Raw genomic sequence first — 17805 nt, 5'->3', positions numbered from 1 at the left:
GGAAGAGACGTCACCATGTCACTGCAGTGCTGGGCTAGGCCTCTCCCTGCTGCTGGTGAGACCCTCTCAACTTGAATCTGATCAACACCTTTGAATATGTTAAGTCTGACTGTTTTCTACAGGTCTTCTGACAACCATAATCTGAACCTTCCTCTGATGGTTGTAGGAACTGGACTCTACTCTGGTCTGCCAGGAACAACATCTACTAATAATGTTATCCCTGCTGGATCAGACCAGTGGTCCATCCAGTCCAGCATCCTGCCTCACAGAGTGGCCAGTGAGTTCCTCTGGAAAGCCAACAACAAGGCATATATGTCTTTTGGTCTTCTGGCTCTGGGTGTCAAAGGTACACTGCCTCTGAATGTGGAGGTTCTGTTTAGTTACCATGGCTAATAGCCACTGATAGATGTATCCTCCATGAATCTATCTAATTCATTTAAAGCTGGCCATTGCTACATCCTCTGGCAGATAATTCTGCATTTTAATAACTCACTGTGTAAAGAAGTATTTCCTGTTGTCTATCCTGAACCTACTGCCCATCAGCTTCAATTGATTCCTTCAAGTTCTAATATTTTGGGAGGTAGAGAAACTGTTATGCTTTGCTCATTCTTCATGGTTTCTCTGAAATACATACAGAACTGGGGCCGGAAAACTAACACAGTGTGTTTTCTTGATGAATATTATTAATTTTCTTAGGAGGCCTAATACGTACTCATTTTTCTGCTGGCCAAGGTCCGATTACCTGCGATTGGTTTTTAAAGCTTTAAGGTCAAGAATGAATTTTGTCAGACTCCAGTGCTGTCAGACTCCCATTTACTTTGCAATCTACTCATGAACTAATAGGCAGGCCTTTGCACCTTTCTTCCGAGTGCAACCGAGCCAATTTATGGCTCACAAACAGCAACTTGAACACAGAGGGGGCTCTTTTCAGATTTGTGCCATATCCGAGGAGGTTTTAGACTGTGAGACGTTAATTTCGTGACTGATCATCATGCCCAGAGTAATTCCCCACAAATCCAAGGAGCAGAGTGATGATTCCACAGGAGACACAGTAGTCCTTAGATGGTATTTGCTTAAAAGTGTTGCTCCAAGAAAAGGTGTCCCTTTCTATTGCTTGCCCGCCAGAGAATAAGCACATACAAAAGGCACAACATGTAGCCACAAAATCTGTGATGTTAGAATAGAGAGTTAAATACAAAGTCAACACAAAACTTGTCTCATATACACGCGTGAAATCTATTAATTTTAGTAAAATGCAATGTTGATAACATTTAAAATGTGATTCCCGCAAATGCGGAGGAAGTTGCTTTTTTACAGAGTGCTACAAATCGAATGCCCTCTGATCTTTTTGCCTTGAAGGTTTTACAAACAGAATGGCTATGCTTACTCCTTTAGAACTGTATTGATTATGTGCTGAATTGTGATTTTATGCTTTCATCTGGAAGCTTATGCCTGAGAGGCCAAGTATAAAACTAAAGAAGAAAACAAATCTGAACATTCAAGGAAAGGAAACTGAACTCTCTCTTAAGAAGGCTTAACTTCTGAGTCATTCCCATTAGCCCTTTCCTGATGCCTTCTTTTTCTTCTGCACAGAGCAAATGGAGGTACCTGTTGCTTTCCTTTTCTACCTGTGCTGCTTTACTGCTGTGTAATTGACCAGACTGGCCACAGGGTGTCTGCAGGGCTCTTCACCCCGTATTGCTCTAGTTCCTTGGAGAACCGAGAGCCATTTCCTCTAAATATGTGAAATTGGTTCCTTTAATTCAGTTTTGAGGTCTCTGAATGAGGACCAGTGCTCACTTTACAACATGAAACTTGAGACATAGCTCTCCAAGTATATTAATGCGTGTGCCTTTCATCTAGGCAGGGAAGCACATGAGTGCAAACATTTGTGCATGTGTCCTGTTAAATACTTAGAATGCACATTTAGGAACGATCGTCCCCTTTCCCTTATCTGTATCTTTCAGTTTGGGTGACAGGTGTGTACGTTTATGTACCTGCATACTGGAATGGAATCAGGCTTGAGAGAGAGTGGGTAAAAGAATCTTAAGAGGTCTGGAGGTCTTACTTTTATTTTATGGTAAAGGTAAAGGTAAAGGTATCCCCTGTGCAAGCACCGGGTCATGTCTGACCCTTGGGGTGACGCCCTCTAGCGTTTTCATGGCAGACTCAATACGGGGTGGTTTGCCAGTGCCTTCCCCAGTCATGACCGTTTACCCCCCAGCAGCAAGCTGGGTACTCATTTTACCGACCTCGGAAGGATGGAAGGCTGAGTCAACCTTGAGCCGGCTGCTGGGATTGAACTCCCAGCCTCATGGGCAAAGCTTTCAGACGGCTGCCTTACCACTCTGCGCCACAAGAGGCTCTTCTATTTTATGGTACATCTTTTATTATTTGGGTTCTACCACACCACTACAAGCAGCCCAGTGGCGTATATGGGAATTAACCGACTTATCACTACACATGAATGCAAAAAGCTGCCATGAACTAAGTCAGACCATGGGCCACCAAAGTCTACCTGGCAGCGGCTGTCAGGGGTTTCAGGAAGAGGGATTTCCTATCACCTATTACCTGGTATTTGTCACTGGAGGTGCAAGGACTGAACCTGGAACCTTCAGGATGCAAACTAGATGCTCTAACATTGAGCCACAGCCCCTACCCCAGCTACTCTGGAAGGCAGGTTAAGCCATCAGAGAGAGGGAGAAACCAGCCTCTATCATTGTCATGCCTGAGTAGTAACAGAACCCTGACCTAATTACCTAGCATTGCTACAGTGGTTAGAATGCTTTACTGGGATCGGGGAGGTCTGAACTCTCCCTCTTCCGGGCAAGCCTTGCTGGGTGTCCTGGAGCCGCAGCCTAACCCTCCCCACAGGGTTGATTGTAAGGCTAAAATGGTGCTGCGTTGGGCAATTTCCCACTTCTGGCCTCTGGACTCTTGCAGTTCCTTGACGGAACCAGGGACACCATGTGGTGGGGGCCATAAACAAGATTTCTCCTCTCCTCTCTCCTTATTGCTTCTGGGGATGGTGAGTGAGCCAAGGGCTGGCAGCTGTAGGGGGAAAAAAGAACAATGTAAGCAACATTAAGTCCACACAGAGGAGAAAAGCAGGATATAAATGAAGTCAACATTTCTTTGTTACTTTACAATCTGCCTTTCTCACTGAAGTTCAAGGTGGATTATGTAATGCAATCACCAGGTTGTGGCATCCAATAAACGTGGGGGATTTGGATGGCAGAACTCTGGAGCCAAGCAGAACTGAGACAAACCTGATAAGGAGAGCCAGCCTGGACTTCTAATCTGGCGAGCTGGGTTTGATTCCCCACTCTTCCACGTGCAGCAAGCCGGGTGACCTTGGGCTTTCCACAGTTCTCTTAGGGCTGTTCTTGCAGAGCAGTTCTCTTAGAGCTCTCTCAGCCCCACCTACCTCACAGGCTACGGAGAGAAAGGGAAGGTGATTATAAGTAGTGAAAATTGGAGTATAAAAGCTAACTCGTCTTTGCTGGGAAGTGTACACAGTTGTGTTTCGGATACTATTTGATAGAAGATTATTTATACCAGAAATGAATTCAGGACAAAATGTAGATGGCTGCAGTCATCAGATGCAATAAAACAATGCCCCTTTATCCTCCCACTCTACTAAACAACATCTGAAGGTTTCCTCCAGCCTTAAGCTTGCCAACTATAGGGTTGGGGGTGCAGTCTTCAGAGAGCAAGGTTTGGGGAGGGGCGGGACCTCAGCTCAGAATAATGCCTTAGAGCAGGGGTGGCCAAACTGTGACTCTCCAGATGTCCATGGACTACAGTTTCCATGAACCCCTACCTGCTGGCAGGGGCTCATGGGAATTGTAGTCCATGGACATCTGGAGAGTCACAGTTTGGCCACCCCTGCGGAGCCTACCCTCCAAGGCAGCCATTCTCTCCAGGGGAACTAATGTTTGTAATCATATTCAGAAATCTCCAGGTCCCACCCAAAGATTGGCAACCCAGCCCAGTCTAAGGAGTCTTTCTCCAACTTCTGTGGCTCTTTTGCCAGAAGAAAAGCCACTTAAATTGAAGGAAGGCTCCTGACTTTGCTGAGTGAAGTGGCAGGATATTGCCTACTGATCTTATCGCAGCTCATCTCTGGGCCCAGCTCCTCCTGCAGCCTCGGAATGAAAACAGCAGCAGCCACTGCTGAAAGCATTTTTGCAGAAGTGCTCTGAAACTGCTGTCAAACTTAGCTGTGTAGGTTTTAAGGCCGGTCACCACCCTAGCGGCTGTTTGCGGTGCCAATGGGGGCAGGGATCATGCAGGATAGGGGTGCCAACCTTTGGGGGTGGGGGGATGGCGTTCTCCTGGAATTACAATTGATCTCCAGATTACAGAGATCAGTTTCCCTGGAGAAAATGGGAGAGTCGACTTGATGGTGTCACTTTCCTGCTGAAATCCTTCCCCTCATCGGGCTCCACTCCCAAATTCCCAAGAATTTGCCAGCTTGGCACCCTAGAACGGGAGGCGCTGTATTTCTCCCGCACCACTTGGCCTGGGCACAGCCTCGGGAGCTTGCTGGAGACAGCACAAGGGCAGAGTTGGGGTGGCCACATGCCTGAGGCCACCGCTGACTGGCACAAAAAACGTTTAAAAAGAAGTAAAGCACAGCATCACCCGATCCTCATAGCAACTGTGCCTCTCTCTGGCCAACCAAAGCTCCCTTAAGCGTCTTAATCTGTATATTGTCCCACAGATCTGAAGGTACAAAAAGGAAAAAAAGAAACAGGATCTGCAGTCCCCACCATCTGCGCTGGCCTTTCTCCACAGTGCCTCGCCTTGCCAGCTTTTGAACCAGCCCCTTCAGCTGCCTCTCCAAAAAGCAATTTGATCTACATCAACGAAGGGGTGATAGTTTAGGCTGGAGCCAAGAATGGCTTCATCAGCTTGTTCCTGCAGATCAGATCTCTGCCCAAGGAAAAAGCAAACTTGTCTGTTTGGGGTTATTTGGAGTTTTTTTTTTAATGGCCAGTTCACAACCTAAAGACTGACAAAAGCACAATGTAGCAGCCACTTTAGTGAGTCTCATGGAAAGTGAGGTTGCCATCAGTTTGTTGGCTCAAAGCCTCCTTATTTCCGCTGCAGCGGTCTAACACGGCTGCCCCCGTGGAATGTGTCTCCTGGCCCTCCCATTCTAGGGAATGTGGTTGATCTAGTAGAACCTATGAAAAGTACCTCAAGTATGCTGATGGAAGAGATAAAGGATACCATTAATGGTGGCAGGTGGGACCCAAGCAGCAGTAGCCGGCTGGCGATAGAAGAAAGCAGCTCGAAAACTCAAGTTCTCCTCTCCGAAAAAGTAGCCTTGTGATGCTAAATGGTTCACATCTATATTCCTGCTGTGGGTCATAGTCTGTGTCGGGGCCGAAATCTCAAGCAGTGTTGGGAGTACTTTTCCATCATTGTTTTCTTCCATATATGTAAGAATCTCCCACTTGGGGGCCAAGCCCTCCATACGGATGTATACTCAGCTTTATCAGATAAGCAGTAAAAAAAGAAAAGCAGACGCAAAAAGTAACCAGGGCAAGGCTTGCCTCAGTTAACCATTAACTGCCTCTATTAATACAAGAAACTCCCAGAGTAGAGCCAAACATTTACGTGTTGTTCCATGACTCTGGTCCCATTTTCCCACTGAAAATCACTACGCTTTCATTCCCAGCTGGGGAATGTTATGGTACATTTCCCCTAGCAGGAATAAACACATAGTGATAGTGGGGCTGATTTTGAGGGGAAACGGGGTGAGGTGAGATGCCACCCCTCCCTCTTCCTCCATGCTGGTGTATCCCTTGAAGTTTACCCCTCCAGGTTTTATTTGATGATTAAAAAAATAAATTGCATGGAGACAAGATTACAGAACAGTGGTTCATGTGAAAGTCTACCCTCAGCCAGAGGCAACCACTCTGCAATGGAGTAACTAAGACTATAATGCAGGGGTCCCCAATCTTTTGGCACACGGGCGCTGCATTAGTGTGCCCAGTGCCTAAAGAGGACCACAACTTAAACCAAAATGTAACAAAATTATTAACCTACTTATTTAGATCAAAAGTAAACATTCAAAGGTAAATGAAGAAATGCTAACTTTAATGCAATCCATTCTGGAACAATATTTTACTGTGGGATCCTTTTATTTAGCTACACATGCCTACCTAGTCATTGTGATTTTTGTGGCTGTTTTCTGTTAGCCAAGGCATTGATGTCCAAGTCAAGGTTTGTGACCGACATTCTTAAAATGTCGTGTAAATGTTCATCTATAAGCCTTGACCTACACTTCGATTTCACAATTTTTATCTTAGAATCATAGTGGTAGGGGGGGTGGGGTGGCGATCCTAGTCCGGGACAGCTATGCCTTCAGGGCTCTCCCAGCACCATCGATCCCAGGAGTTGAATGTGTCGGCCTGACGTGGGAATCGGTCGAGAACGTGGCCATCTGGGCGGTGTACCGTTCACCCACTGCCCCGCCCGATGCCCTGCTGGGCCTGCTGGAGGCGGCGGCCACCTGGACATTGCAGTTCCCCAAATTATTAATTTTGGGGGACTTTAATGTCCATGCGGATTCGTCGGCTCCAGGACTTGGCCTAGACCTGGTGTCGGCCATGGCGACACTGGGGTTCTCGCAGTTTGTTGCTGGTCCCACTCATCAGGCTGGCCACACCCTGGATTTGATCTTTGGTGCTGGTGTTGAGATAGATCTGGTGGCTAACAACATCGTTCCGTGGTCTGACCACCATACCCTGAAGGCTCGCCTACGGATGCCACCCCTCCCTGTTTGGGTGACGGACGCATTTTAGTCCGCCCACGGAGACTCATGGAATCCAAAGGATTCCTGAATGCTCTGCGGGACCCGATGCCCTCCGGTGTCTCGTTGGAGGCCTTGGTAGAGGACTGGCAGTCCCGCCTGTTGGCCGCCATTGACGAGATAGCCCCTGAGCGCCCTCTCCGCCCTTGCCTCAAGCAGGCTCCGTGGTTTACCGCGGAGCTTCGGGAGAGGAAGAGGGAGGTGAGACGGCTAGAGCGAGTGTGGCGGAAGACCCGCGACGAAGCTACAAGAACATCTCATCGCACGCTTATGAGGGCGTATGAGATGGCGGTGAAAGCGGCAAAGTGTGACTACTTTGCTGCGGAAATCGCGTCCGCTAGCTCTCGCCCAGCCCAATTATTTAGGGTAGTTCGGACCCTTACTGCCCTCGAAGGAGGGCACCAAAATAGTAGACAATTGGAACTTGGCTGCGAGGCTTTTGCGAGCTATTTTGCGGATAAGATCTTGTCGCTCCGTCGTGACCTTACTGCCACAGTTGATACAGTTTGTGAACTAGAAGCTCCGTGGCCGTTACGGGGGATCAGGTTTGATGGCTTCAGGCGGCTCTCTTTATCCGAAGTGGACAAACTGCTAGGGTCAGTGAGGGCGACCACTTGCCCCCTTGATCCCTGTCCGTCGTGGTTGCTTAAGACCAGCGACCCACGGATAGGTGTTCCCCTGAGGGAGATTATAAACCTCTCCCTTACATCGGGAGAATTCCCTCAGCGGCTCAAGGAGGCAGTGGTTCGCCCTCTTCTGAAAAAACCATCGCTGAATCCGCGGGACCCCGCCAGCTACCGCCCGGTATCGCATCTTGCATTCCTGGGCAAGGTGGTTGAGAGGGCCGCCGCGGACCAGCTCCTAGCATTTTTGGAGGAAACTTCGGCCCTTGATCCATACCAGTCTGGCTTCCGTCCTGGCCATGGGGTGGAGACCGTGCTGGTCGCCCTGACAGATGATCTCCGGCGCCAGCTAGACCGGGGCGGGTCGGCCATTCTCGTGCTATTAGACCTGTCGGCCGCATTTGATGTGGTTGACCACGAGCTCTTGGTTCACCGCCTCGCTGATACTGGGATTGGAAGGGTGGCTCTTAAATGGCTATCCTCCTTTCTAGAGAACAGGTCACAGAGGGTCGCTGTGGGGGAGGAGTTATCCGACTCCTTTGCACTCCCATGTGGGGTGCCACAGGGAGCGGTGCTCTCCCCCACGTTATTTAACATCTATATGCGTCCCCTGGCTCAGCTGGTACGGAGTTATGGGCTTGGGTGTCATCAGTACGCTGATGATACCCAGCTCTATCTCTTGATGGATGGCCGGCCAGATCTCCCCCCAGAAAAATTCGCCAGTTGTTTGGAAGCAGTGGCTGGATGGATCAGGAGGAGCCGCCTGAAACTCAACCCCTCCAAGATGGAGGTCCTTTGGCTAGGCCGAAGGGAGCAGGAACAGGAAGCGCGTCTTCCCTGCCTGGACGGGGTACAATTGTCATCTGTGCCCCAAGCCAGGAATTTGGGAGTGATTCTGGATACCTCACTTTCCATGGAGGCCCAGGTCACTAAGGTAGCTCGGACGGCGTTTCTCCATCTACGCCAAGCTCGGCTACTAGTGCCCTACCTGCCCCCGGAACACCTGGCCACTGTGATCCATGCAACGGTTACTTCTAGATTAGACTTCTGTAACTCGCTCTACGCGGGCCTACCCTTGTCTCTAACCCGGAAGTTACAGCTGGTACAGAATGCAGCTGCACGGGTCCTCACTAAATCATCTTGGAGGTCCCATGTTCAGCCTCTGCTGAAGCAGCTGCACTGGTTGCCAGTTTGTTTCCGGATTAGGTTCAAGGTTTTGGTATTAACCTTTAAGACTATACGCGGCTTGGGTCCTGCATACTTGAGGGACCGCCTATCTCCTTATGCCCCCCGCAGGGTACTTCGCTCTGCGGGTAAGAATTTGCTGATGATCCCAGGACCCCGGGAGGCACGCCTGGCCTCGACAAGGGCCAGGGCCTTTTCGGTCCTGGCCCCTACCTGGTGGAACGAGCTCCCTGAAGAGCTGCGGGCCCTGTCGGAGCTCTCTGAGTTCCGCAGAGCCTGCAAAACGGAGCTCTTCCGCCAGGCGTTTGTCTAAGGCTGGGTGATGGCCCGGGGCTAAGATCGGACCCCTCTCCCCGGAGGGGGGAGGCCAGTACTAGACTGACCTGGTTCCCCAGATTGTTCCACCCTATGCCCAATTATCCATCCGTTCCCTTCTGCTCATCCAGTGGGCCTGTACGGGAATAGTTTTTTAATCGCCATCATTGCGACTCAGTCATTATTTTAATGGGGTTTTAATGGGGAATTTTAATGGTTAATATATTGTATTTGTATTAAAACATTGTGAACCGCCGCGAGCCGGTTTCCGAGAGCGGCGGTCATACAAATCAAATCAAATAAATAAATAAATAAATAAATAAATTTCACCGAGGTTGTGTTATATTTATTTGAAATAATTATGTTCTTCACTGGTGTAGTGATTAAGACTGGCAGACTCTAATCTGGAAGAGTCGGGTGTGATTCCCCACTCCTCCACATGCAGCCATCTGGGTGACTTTGGGCCAGTCATAGTCCTGTTAGAGCTGTTCTCATGGATCAGTTCTCTCAGAGCTCTCTCAACCTCACAGGGTGTCTGCTGTGGGGAAAGAAAAGGAAGGTGATTGTAAGCCACTTTGAGTCTCCTTCTAGTAGTGAAAAGTGGGATATAAAAACCAACACTACTTCTTTCCATCTACTCAAAGTGGCTAGCAACATAACACAATTTAAATTTTTTAAAGTCACTCAACAATAGCAGTTATTAAAGATATTATCATTAAAAAGAAAACAACAAAAGCAGCAGGTAGTAAAATCAGTAATATAAAATCAGCATAACAGCAGAACTGAAGACAAACAGCATGAAAGTGGAGAGGGAACGTGACCAAAATTCTATCAGAAGCCCTGGTGAATGGCTGGACACCTGATATGTATCACCTCCCTGACCCACTCATCCGGCCCAACCTGGCTAACAACTATCAGCCTGGTTAATCTGTGTGAAGGGTGGAGGCTAGGCGTAGTGGGCTTCATCTGGCCTCATGGACTGAGAAATCTGGTGTCGCTATGAACATAATAGGATGCAAATACCAGATGAAATGAAGCCCAAAGGAGAAAACAAACAGCCTGCCTGTTCTGGTTTCTCTAAAACTGGTCTGAGAGGTAGGAATCCAAGGACTAAGGCTGTGATGACCCGGGTTCAAATGCCTACACAGAGGGCCTAATTACACATTGTGTTTTTCTCATGTCCTTCGTGGGTCCTGGATGTGAGCTGTGACCTCCATGCTTGCAGTTCAGGCATGCAGGGCCTATTTGGACTGAGGCACACAGAGAGGGGGCATACGCCCTCCCCCAAACCTCTTTGCAACCTGAAAAAGCCCCTGGGAGTGCTGTCGTCCTAACTGAGGAAGCGTACATACAGGGATGCATGTACCTTTCCTCAAGATGGCACAAAGCAGCTTGCCGAGACCATTTAAGCAGGTGAGGAAAACAGTGGGGAGGGGGAGCTTGGAGCTTCCTCTTCTGCACACCACAGGCCTGACCCAGACTGTCCCCTGTGCTGCCTGCAATCAAGCTCTGAGCATGGAACCTTCAGGCACCTCTGACTGCCAAGACTTGGGTAGGGTGCATGGGAAGTATAATATACAGTTAGGCCCTCAAACATGGGCATGTTGGTTGGCCTGAGGCTAGTCACATGTTCTCACAGTGTTGCCAGGTTATTTTGTGGGTGGAGCGAGCCTAGAGAGGGCAAGGGTTGGGGAGCGGTGTATGATGTCATAGAGTCCCTTTTCCAAAGCAGCCATTTTCTCCTGGGGAACTGATCTTTGTAATCTGGAGATAAACTGTAATTCCCAGAATTTTCCAGCCACTACCTGGAGACTGGCAGCCCAAAGTCTACATCACATGGTTGCTGAGATGATAAAATGGAAGAGGATGCTATCCTGGGCTCCTCAGAAGGAAGGGTGGCAGGAAAAGTTGTGATAGAGATCAGACGGAGAAGTTTTTCTGGATTATTTGAAATGTTACATTGTGTATCAGGCTAATGTTAATTTGATACCTCTAGGGCAGGTTGGCAATCCTATGCAAACATCAAATGTCAGCAGGTAGAAAGGGAACAAAATATATGGCATGATCGTCTGCATTCAGATGTTCTGAATGGTCACATATTCAGTTAAGAGGCAACATCTGGAGAGGCCAAGCCCTGTGCTCTCTGTTTGGCCCTCCAGGGTAACTGGTTGGACCCTGTGTGAAACAGGATACTGGGCTAGGTTACTGGATTCAGGAGGACTGGTGTTTTATGGTCTTTGCTCCATCCCATGTTGCCAATTCTAGGTTGGGAAATACCTGAATATTTTTTTTTTTGGGGGGGGGAGGGAAGACAGTGTTGGGAGTGAAGAGGGACACTGCAGGACATAATGCCTTAGAGTTCACCTTCCAGAGCAGCCATTTTCTCCAGGGAAGCTGATCGTGGTCATCTGACAATAGCAGGAGATCCCCAGGTGCCACCTGGAGGCTGGCAGCCATACCCCTGGCAGTTCAAGCATTGCATGAACACAAGTCACATGACTTCTCTATCTATTCAAGCCCCAGGGTGACTTGAACCGGCTGGACTTTTGACCCTCTTGGTGGCCCTACTTTGTATCAGTGGCCACAGGCTGAAGGAAATTACTCCAATGTGGGTCATATTTGAAGACAGAGGAAAGAATTTGCAGGTAGCTGGCTCCTTCTGATGGACCTATGGGATATTTGCCAGTGTCAAATCTTTTGTTTTTAAAAAAACTATGTGATTTCTTAGCAAGCTATTGATCAAAACCATATAATTAAATTGTATTTGGTAAGTCAGAGTTAGGTCTATGCTAATGAGAATTTAATTAACTGCTGTCAAATATTTGAATTGTAGCCCCTGACTGGCCTGTGGAGGAATGTTTGCCTGTAATAATTCTCATCTTGAAGTTAATTCTCTTTGAAATTGCTTGGGCTTATTTACTTTGGACAGTGGGGCAAAGAAGGGATGAATGAGATGAATATGGGAGTCTAGGCAGGGTGAACCCTGGATGTCAGCTGAACTGACCTTTCCTACCCTCCCCTTCCCGTTTCAGCCCATTGATCTCCACAAATGCTGTCCTGGGGATAGGAACCCTAAGGACTGACATAAAGGGGGTCTGCGGCGGGCGGGGCGGGGGATTGGATGGTCAAAATTGCCAATTTCGTCAGTATCCAAACCAGAGTCATTTTTATTTAACTTTAGACGTTTTCGTTCTGTGGATTCATCCAAGAGACTTGTACAGTCATTTGCAGATTAACATCTTTAATCTGCTCCTGCGGAGCGGATTAAATAAAAGAGTAAGGGCTGTTGGGGAGGAGTTAGGGCGGGCCCTTTCCGGGATAAAAACTCTGAGGAGCAAATCAGGAGCCGCTTTGCGGCTCCTGATTCGCTCCTCAGAGTGGCAATCCAAGGCCAAGTTTTGACAACTGCTTATGGAGCTAACTTGGCTCCCTTAGGCTCCTTCCATATTTTTTTCTCAAGGGAATTGTTTGTGATTGAGCCTTCAGTATTTCACTTTTAAGAAACTCCCAGCCCTCTTAGACTCCCATCTCTTTATGTCTTTCTGACCATGGGACTCTACGCAACACACTTTTAAGTCTGTGAAAAACAGCTTTCCTGAAGTCCAGTCTATACGTACGACTACGTAAAGATTTTCTCTTTCCGACAATTGAAAATTCCACAAGTACATGGTCACTGCTACCAAGTGTGCCCACTACTTCCACCTCATCTACCAGTTCTTCCCTATTGATGAGAATCAAGTCTAAAATAGCAGAGTCCCTGATTCCCCTCTCTACTTTCTGGGAAATGAAGCTGTCGGCAAGACAAGTTAAGAATTTAACGGAGTTTGCATTTTTAGCAAAGTTGGTTTTCCAACAGCTATCTGGGTAATTGAAGTCACCTATGACCACTGTTCCCCCCCCCTTTTAAATTGTGTAATTTGGTCTAGCAGTATCTCATTCAAGTCCTCTGACTGGCTTGGCGGTCTGTAGCGGACACCCATAATAATACCACTCTAGTTTCCTACTCCCATTTCCTACTCCTGGTCAGATTAAATTGGGAAGGTAGTAACAGATACAAGCTACACTCGTAATCTATGCCTGCCTTGATGGCCTCTACCAAGTTGGAATCATCAGGAATACCTTGGGTTGTTTCACCTGTGAACTGGTCCTCTTGCCATCCAGGCACCAACCAGACCGAGACCTGCTTACCTTCAGTCAGGTTTCTGTATTGTTTGTCTTCCAACCATAGCCTGGGCCAGATTGTTTGGAAGGAAAAGGGCAAGGGTAACACCTTGGGATTTTGCCCAGAAATACATGCACACACTCCAGCTTCACTTTGGCTAGACAGGAAGATGAAAAAGTTGGCCAAAAGCTTCATGGGAAAGTGTGGGGTGGTTCTGAGCACTGTGCAAATTGGAAAGATCAAAAGTCCAGGTGTGAAGCCACCCTACGAACACATGTTTATCTGAAAGGGTTGCTTTAGCCAAACACAAACTGATTGGGCTTCACAGCACTATCAGGAGATAACCAACAAACGGTGTCAGATCAGAGGAATGAATGGAGCTAATACAAAGGGACCAGGTGCCTAACAGGGATGGCGGGCCAATGGAGGGACTGAGGGTGACATTCAGGCACATGGTGTTGCTCCTCTAAATCTAAGTCAGCCTTTTCATTAAAAACAGAAACTGTAACAGCTCCCCAAAACATAGGGTACTTTCAACCTGTGTTGAGTAGCAGCTAGCCAAGCAGAAATCCTTGTCATCTGGGGTTGCCTCCCTCCAAGTGGTGACTGGAGACCTCCTGGGATTACAACTGATCGCCAGGTAACTGATATCAGTCCATCTGGAGGAAATGGTTGCTTTGGAAGGTGGAATCTATACCACAGTGAACTCCCTTCTCTCCACAAACTCTACCCTCCCTAATTTCCAGGTATTTCCCAGCCTGGAGCTGACAGCCCTACTGGTCAATGCCCACAGGTCCTTGGAGCTCCTGAGGCTCTAGATGGGACGTGAGGGGCTTACTAGATCTCATTCTGAGGGCCTTTTCGCACGGGGATCTTTGTTGCAAATTGTTTGCGGAATGAAAAATCGCCATTTAAAATAGTGGAATTCGTCGTTATGCATACCTGCCTTTGTAGTGGAATCAGTTGCGGTTTTTAGCGTTTCCCACAGGCTTCCGGTCTCGGCAGAAATCGCTAGAAAGGAAGCGCTATTGCCAAGCTCGTCCCGCCCCTGGCCGTCAAGCAGCCAATGGGCAGCCGTTAGCATGCTCCCAAACAGCCCCTTTCCCTTTAAGAAAGGTTTAAAAAAAAAAAAAACAGACCCATAGCAACGAATCTATGTAGATTCGTTGCTACGGAGAGACCCATCCAGCTGCCTAATGTGAGCTGTCGTTTGATTGTATGATCGTTTGCACGCTGCCTCGAGTGATAAAAAAAAATCCCCCCCCCCCCTTCTCACGGGCCCGATTTTCGGCTGAATTTATGTGTAAAAAATAAAGGGACTTTATTTCAGCAAACGGGCTTTTAAGTGGTTTGTGCTTAGTGACTAAAGGTGAAGGACTGAAGCCAGGGAAGCCTCTAAACAGAAAGAGGCTCGCCGGTGCGTTTATCCCCGCTCGCTCGGAGAAAAAAAAATGGCGATCGCTTTGCCGGAAGTTTGGAGGAGAGAGCCAGGGGGAGGGACTTTGAAGAACCAGCAACAATGGTAACGCACAGGTCTTTAGCGCTACTGTTGCAGATTGGTTGCAGGAGTGTATCGCTATCCGGAGGGTGAATCCACTTTTCTGGATTCCCCTGAAAGCGCCACAACGAAGCGCTTTTTGCGGGTCGGTTTCAGGATTGTTGCAGATTGTCTACGACGTCGTGGGTTATGGCAAATTAGTAGCGTTTCCAATTAGCAACTATTGTGCTATTTTGAAGCCGTGCGAAATGGCCCTGAGTTCTCAGGGATTCTTAAAGTTTGAGCTGTCAGGAGCCAAATTCGGATTTGGACCATGGCATGGGTGGTGAAGAACAGGGCCAGCAGGACAGTGTGTCTCTGAGGCTGTTTCAAGGTGCTACAATCCAAATTTGGGGCATGTGACCCTGGAAGTTACATGTAGCAGTTCCTGGAAAGTCCAAAGGCTGAATTCACAGCATGTGTCAGGGAGGGACTTGATACCAGATGCCACAGTGTTCTTAGACCCTCTCAGGACAAGTTCACTCTGGACATTGTCAAAGTCCTTTGTTTTTAAGTTGCTTTTTGGGGGGTGAATTCTAAACACGCTCAAAGCTACTTTGCCTGAGGTTTATGAGAATAACAGGCCACTCAATACAGACTGGTTTCCTGTTTATACTAATGGCAGCTGTTAAGGTCTATTTGCATAAACATCAAAACTTTAGCATATACTATTGTTCAGCTAAAGAGCCTCTTGTGGCGCAGGGTGGCAAGGCAGCCGACATGCTGTCTGAAGCTCTGACCATGAGGCTGGGAGTTTGATCCCAGCAGCCGGCTCAAGGTTGACTCAGCCTTCCATCCTTCCGAGGTCGGTAAAATGAGTACCCAGCTTGCTGGGGAGTAAACGGTAATGACTGGGGAAGGCACTGGCAAGGCCACCCCGTATTGAGTCTGCCATGAAAACGCTGGAGGGCGTCACCCCAAGGGTCAGACACGACTCGGTGCTTGCACAAGAGATACCTATATATTGTGCAGCTATGCCATGACAGAGTGCTTGAGCAATCAAAATAACATTATTGATCTTTACCCATAGTGAAAGTATAGCTCTGGCATTTCAGAGATGTTCATTAAAAAAAATCACAATAAATTGTGTGTGTGTGTGTGTGGGTAGCATTCAGGGAGCTAGTTGTGACCATAGCTCTATTTCACTCACTTCAGGGTTTGTCCCTCAATCATCTTAGATTTATAGCCGCTTCACCTGAACAAAAGCATTTTGGATTTTAATTTGCTACATCTGCCCTTCTAGGCATAACAACAAGGCCCCTACTATAATGCAAGACAAGTGAAAACCGGAGCAGTCCTGGGCACAGAAACATAAGAATGGCTATTTCCAATTGGGTGGTTACACCTAGGCTGAGCTCCTGCCCTGAAGGGCGGGCAGTGAGTATTAACATAACTGAACAGGTAAGAACTCACCTGCCCCCCTGAGACCAGAAGGAAGGACCTAGAGCTGTTGGTCTGCAGTGTGAGGACTTGCTTGGTGAGTCTGGAAAGAAATCTGCAAGATGTCTTCAACCACCGCTTCGGTCTCTTTACCCAGCGGCCTCAATGTCCTGGCCTCTTTTCCAGATAATCTTGTTCTCCCTGAATTTGTAAGTATGGCTTTGAAAAACAAACCAACAGCATAGTACAGTTCTGTCGATGGAATCTGTCTTCTTTTCTATCAGCTTGTATACTTTGCTAAGATAAGCAGAGAGTAAATCCCTGTTTCCCCCCCCTTCTAGAACTGAAAAGACTAGTAAATGCAAAAGCTAAATGAGCAGGTGTGGGTTGTCCCCCCCCCCCCCCGCACAGGGATGGCTTAGGGAGACTGTTTTTGACGCTTTTGCCTTTTATTTTGTGAGCAGAGGAGGGTAAGTGGATTGCCCCTCAAGGTTTTTCCGCTGCTAAGTCATGCCAGCTTCTTTCCATGCAGGTACATGTGTGTGTGTGTGTGTGTGTGGGGGGGATAGCATTCAGGGAGCTAGTTGTGAAGCTGAATTGGTGGCCTGTGCTAAAATGAATCTCCAAGGTCCACTGCGTGTGCAGCTTACTGTGAAAGCACTGCTTGTCGCTCTGACTCAAAGAACTGGCAGGTGCTTGGCTACTTTAATGGCTAATAAAGCCTGCAGTGCACCCCCCCCCCCAAAAATAAAAAAAATAAAGAGGGTTGAGGAATGTGCAGCTTGGGGGGAAAGCAGCTGAAACTTGGAAGTTGTTAAGGGACAGATGGAATTGCCAGCACCCCTTGCTGCCTCTGCTCTTGTGCCTTCTCCGGCTGGGATTCTTTGGTGACCTGGCAGAGGATGTTCTTCTTCTGGAGCTTTGTTTCCAGTGCAGACAGCGCACTGCCAGGTTAGCTTCTGCTCAAAGTGCTGGGAGGGAATGAATGCAAAACTGGGACAGATGCCTCTTGTTCCCGCATAGCCTTGATGTCAGATCCAGTGTGGTGCAATGGTTAAGAACGGCGGGCTCTAATCTGGAGAGCTGGGTTTGATTCCCTGCTCCCCTAGATGCAGCCAGCGGGGCTAGTCACAGGGCTATTCTTACAGAGCCGTTTAAGCTCTCCCAGCCCCACCTACCTCACAGAGTGTCTGTTGTGTGCAGAGGAAAGGAAGGTAGTTGTAAGCTACTTTGAGACTCCATTAGGGAATAAAAGTGTGATATAAAACAGATGCTTCTTCCATGCCAAGAATGGATGTATGACTAAACTGAAGCATAGTCTATTTTGTATGAATCTGTCCATGTTTTGAGGTGTTCTTTGATGGCTTGGCTTTGGGCCTGCAGACGTTTCAGATGAAAGGAGCAACTGGGGCCATGGCTGTGGAATTTCCCCTCCCAGAGAGATTCAAGGGCTCCCTAATGCATCTTCTAGGTGCCAAGTTTAAGATGTGTTTATTTTCCCAGGCATTTGATACATGATTTGTTTTCTCGACTTTTATACTGTATTGTCTCTAGTTCTTGCACCTGTATAGCCGTTTCATTTCATTGCTTTATAGTGTTTTGTTCAATAACTATATTAGTTTACACTGTCAGTTATCGTGCATGCATTCTACGTACAGGCTAAACATTTTAAAAATGAACCTTATCAACTCAGTATTGGGGAATTTTGGTTTGTGATGCCCCCGGTCACCCTCTATCAACCTAAGCTGCTTCACAGAGGACAGGGAAGGGTTACCAT

At 47.9% G+C, this 17805-nt stretch overlaps 1 protein-coding gene and 1 long non-coding RNA gene across 3 annotated transcripts in view; one reads left to right on the top strand and one right to left on the bottom strand.

Moving 5' to 3' along the window:
* Positions 1-874: 874 nt before the first annotated feature.
* Positions 875-16202, bottom strand: LOC143836517 (uncharacterized). 2 transcript variants are annotated; one of them, XR_013230638.1, is made up of 3 exons: positions 16062-16202; positions 3270-3435; positions 875-3051 (listed from the first exon to the last, which is right to left on the bottom strand). It is a non-coding gene; the product is annotated as an uncharacterized LOC143836517 (long non-coding RNA). The 2 variants fall into 2 exon arrangements; XR_013230639.1 differs by lacking the exon at positions 16062-16202 and adding an exon at positions 5206-5387.
* The window catches only part of MAL (mal, T cell differentiation protein (MAL blood group)), a 34371-nt gene continuing 32553 nt past the window's right edge, over positions 15988-17805 (top strand). The window contains exon 1 of the mRNA XM_077335875.1: positions 15988-16237. Within this exon, the coding sequence (XP_077191990.1) occupies positions 16151-16237 (87 nt within the window). The 5' untranslated portion in view covers positions 15988-16150. The remainder of the gene's footprint in view (positions 16238-17805) is intronic.

The sequence above is a fragment of the Paroedura picta genome, chromosome 1 (genome assembly GCF_049243985.1).
Source record: "Paroedura picta isolate Pp20150507F chromosome 1, Ppicta_v3.0, whole genome shotgun sequence".
Lineage (NCBI taxonomy): Eukaryota > Metazoa > Chordata > Lepidosauria > Squamata > Gekkonidae > Paroedura > Paroedura picta.
Note: the sequence above shows the minus strand (reverse complement) of the source record. Positions and strands in the feature narration are given on the sequence as shown.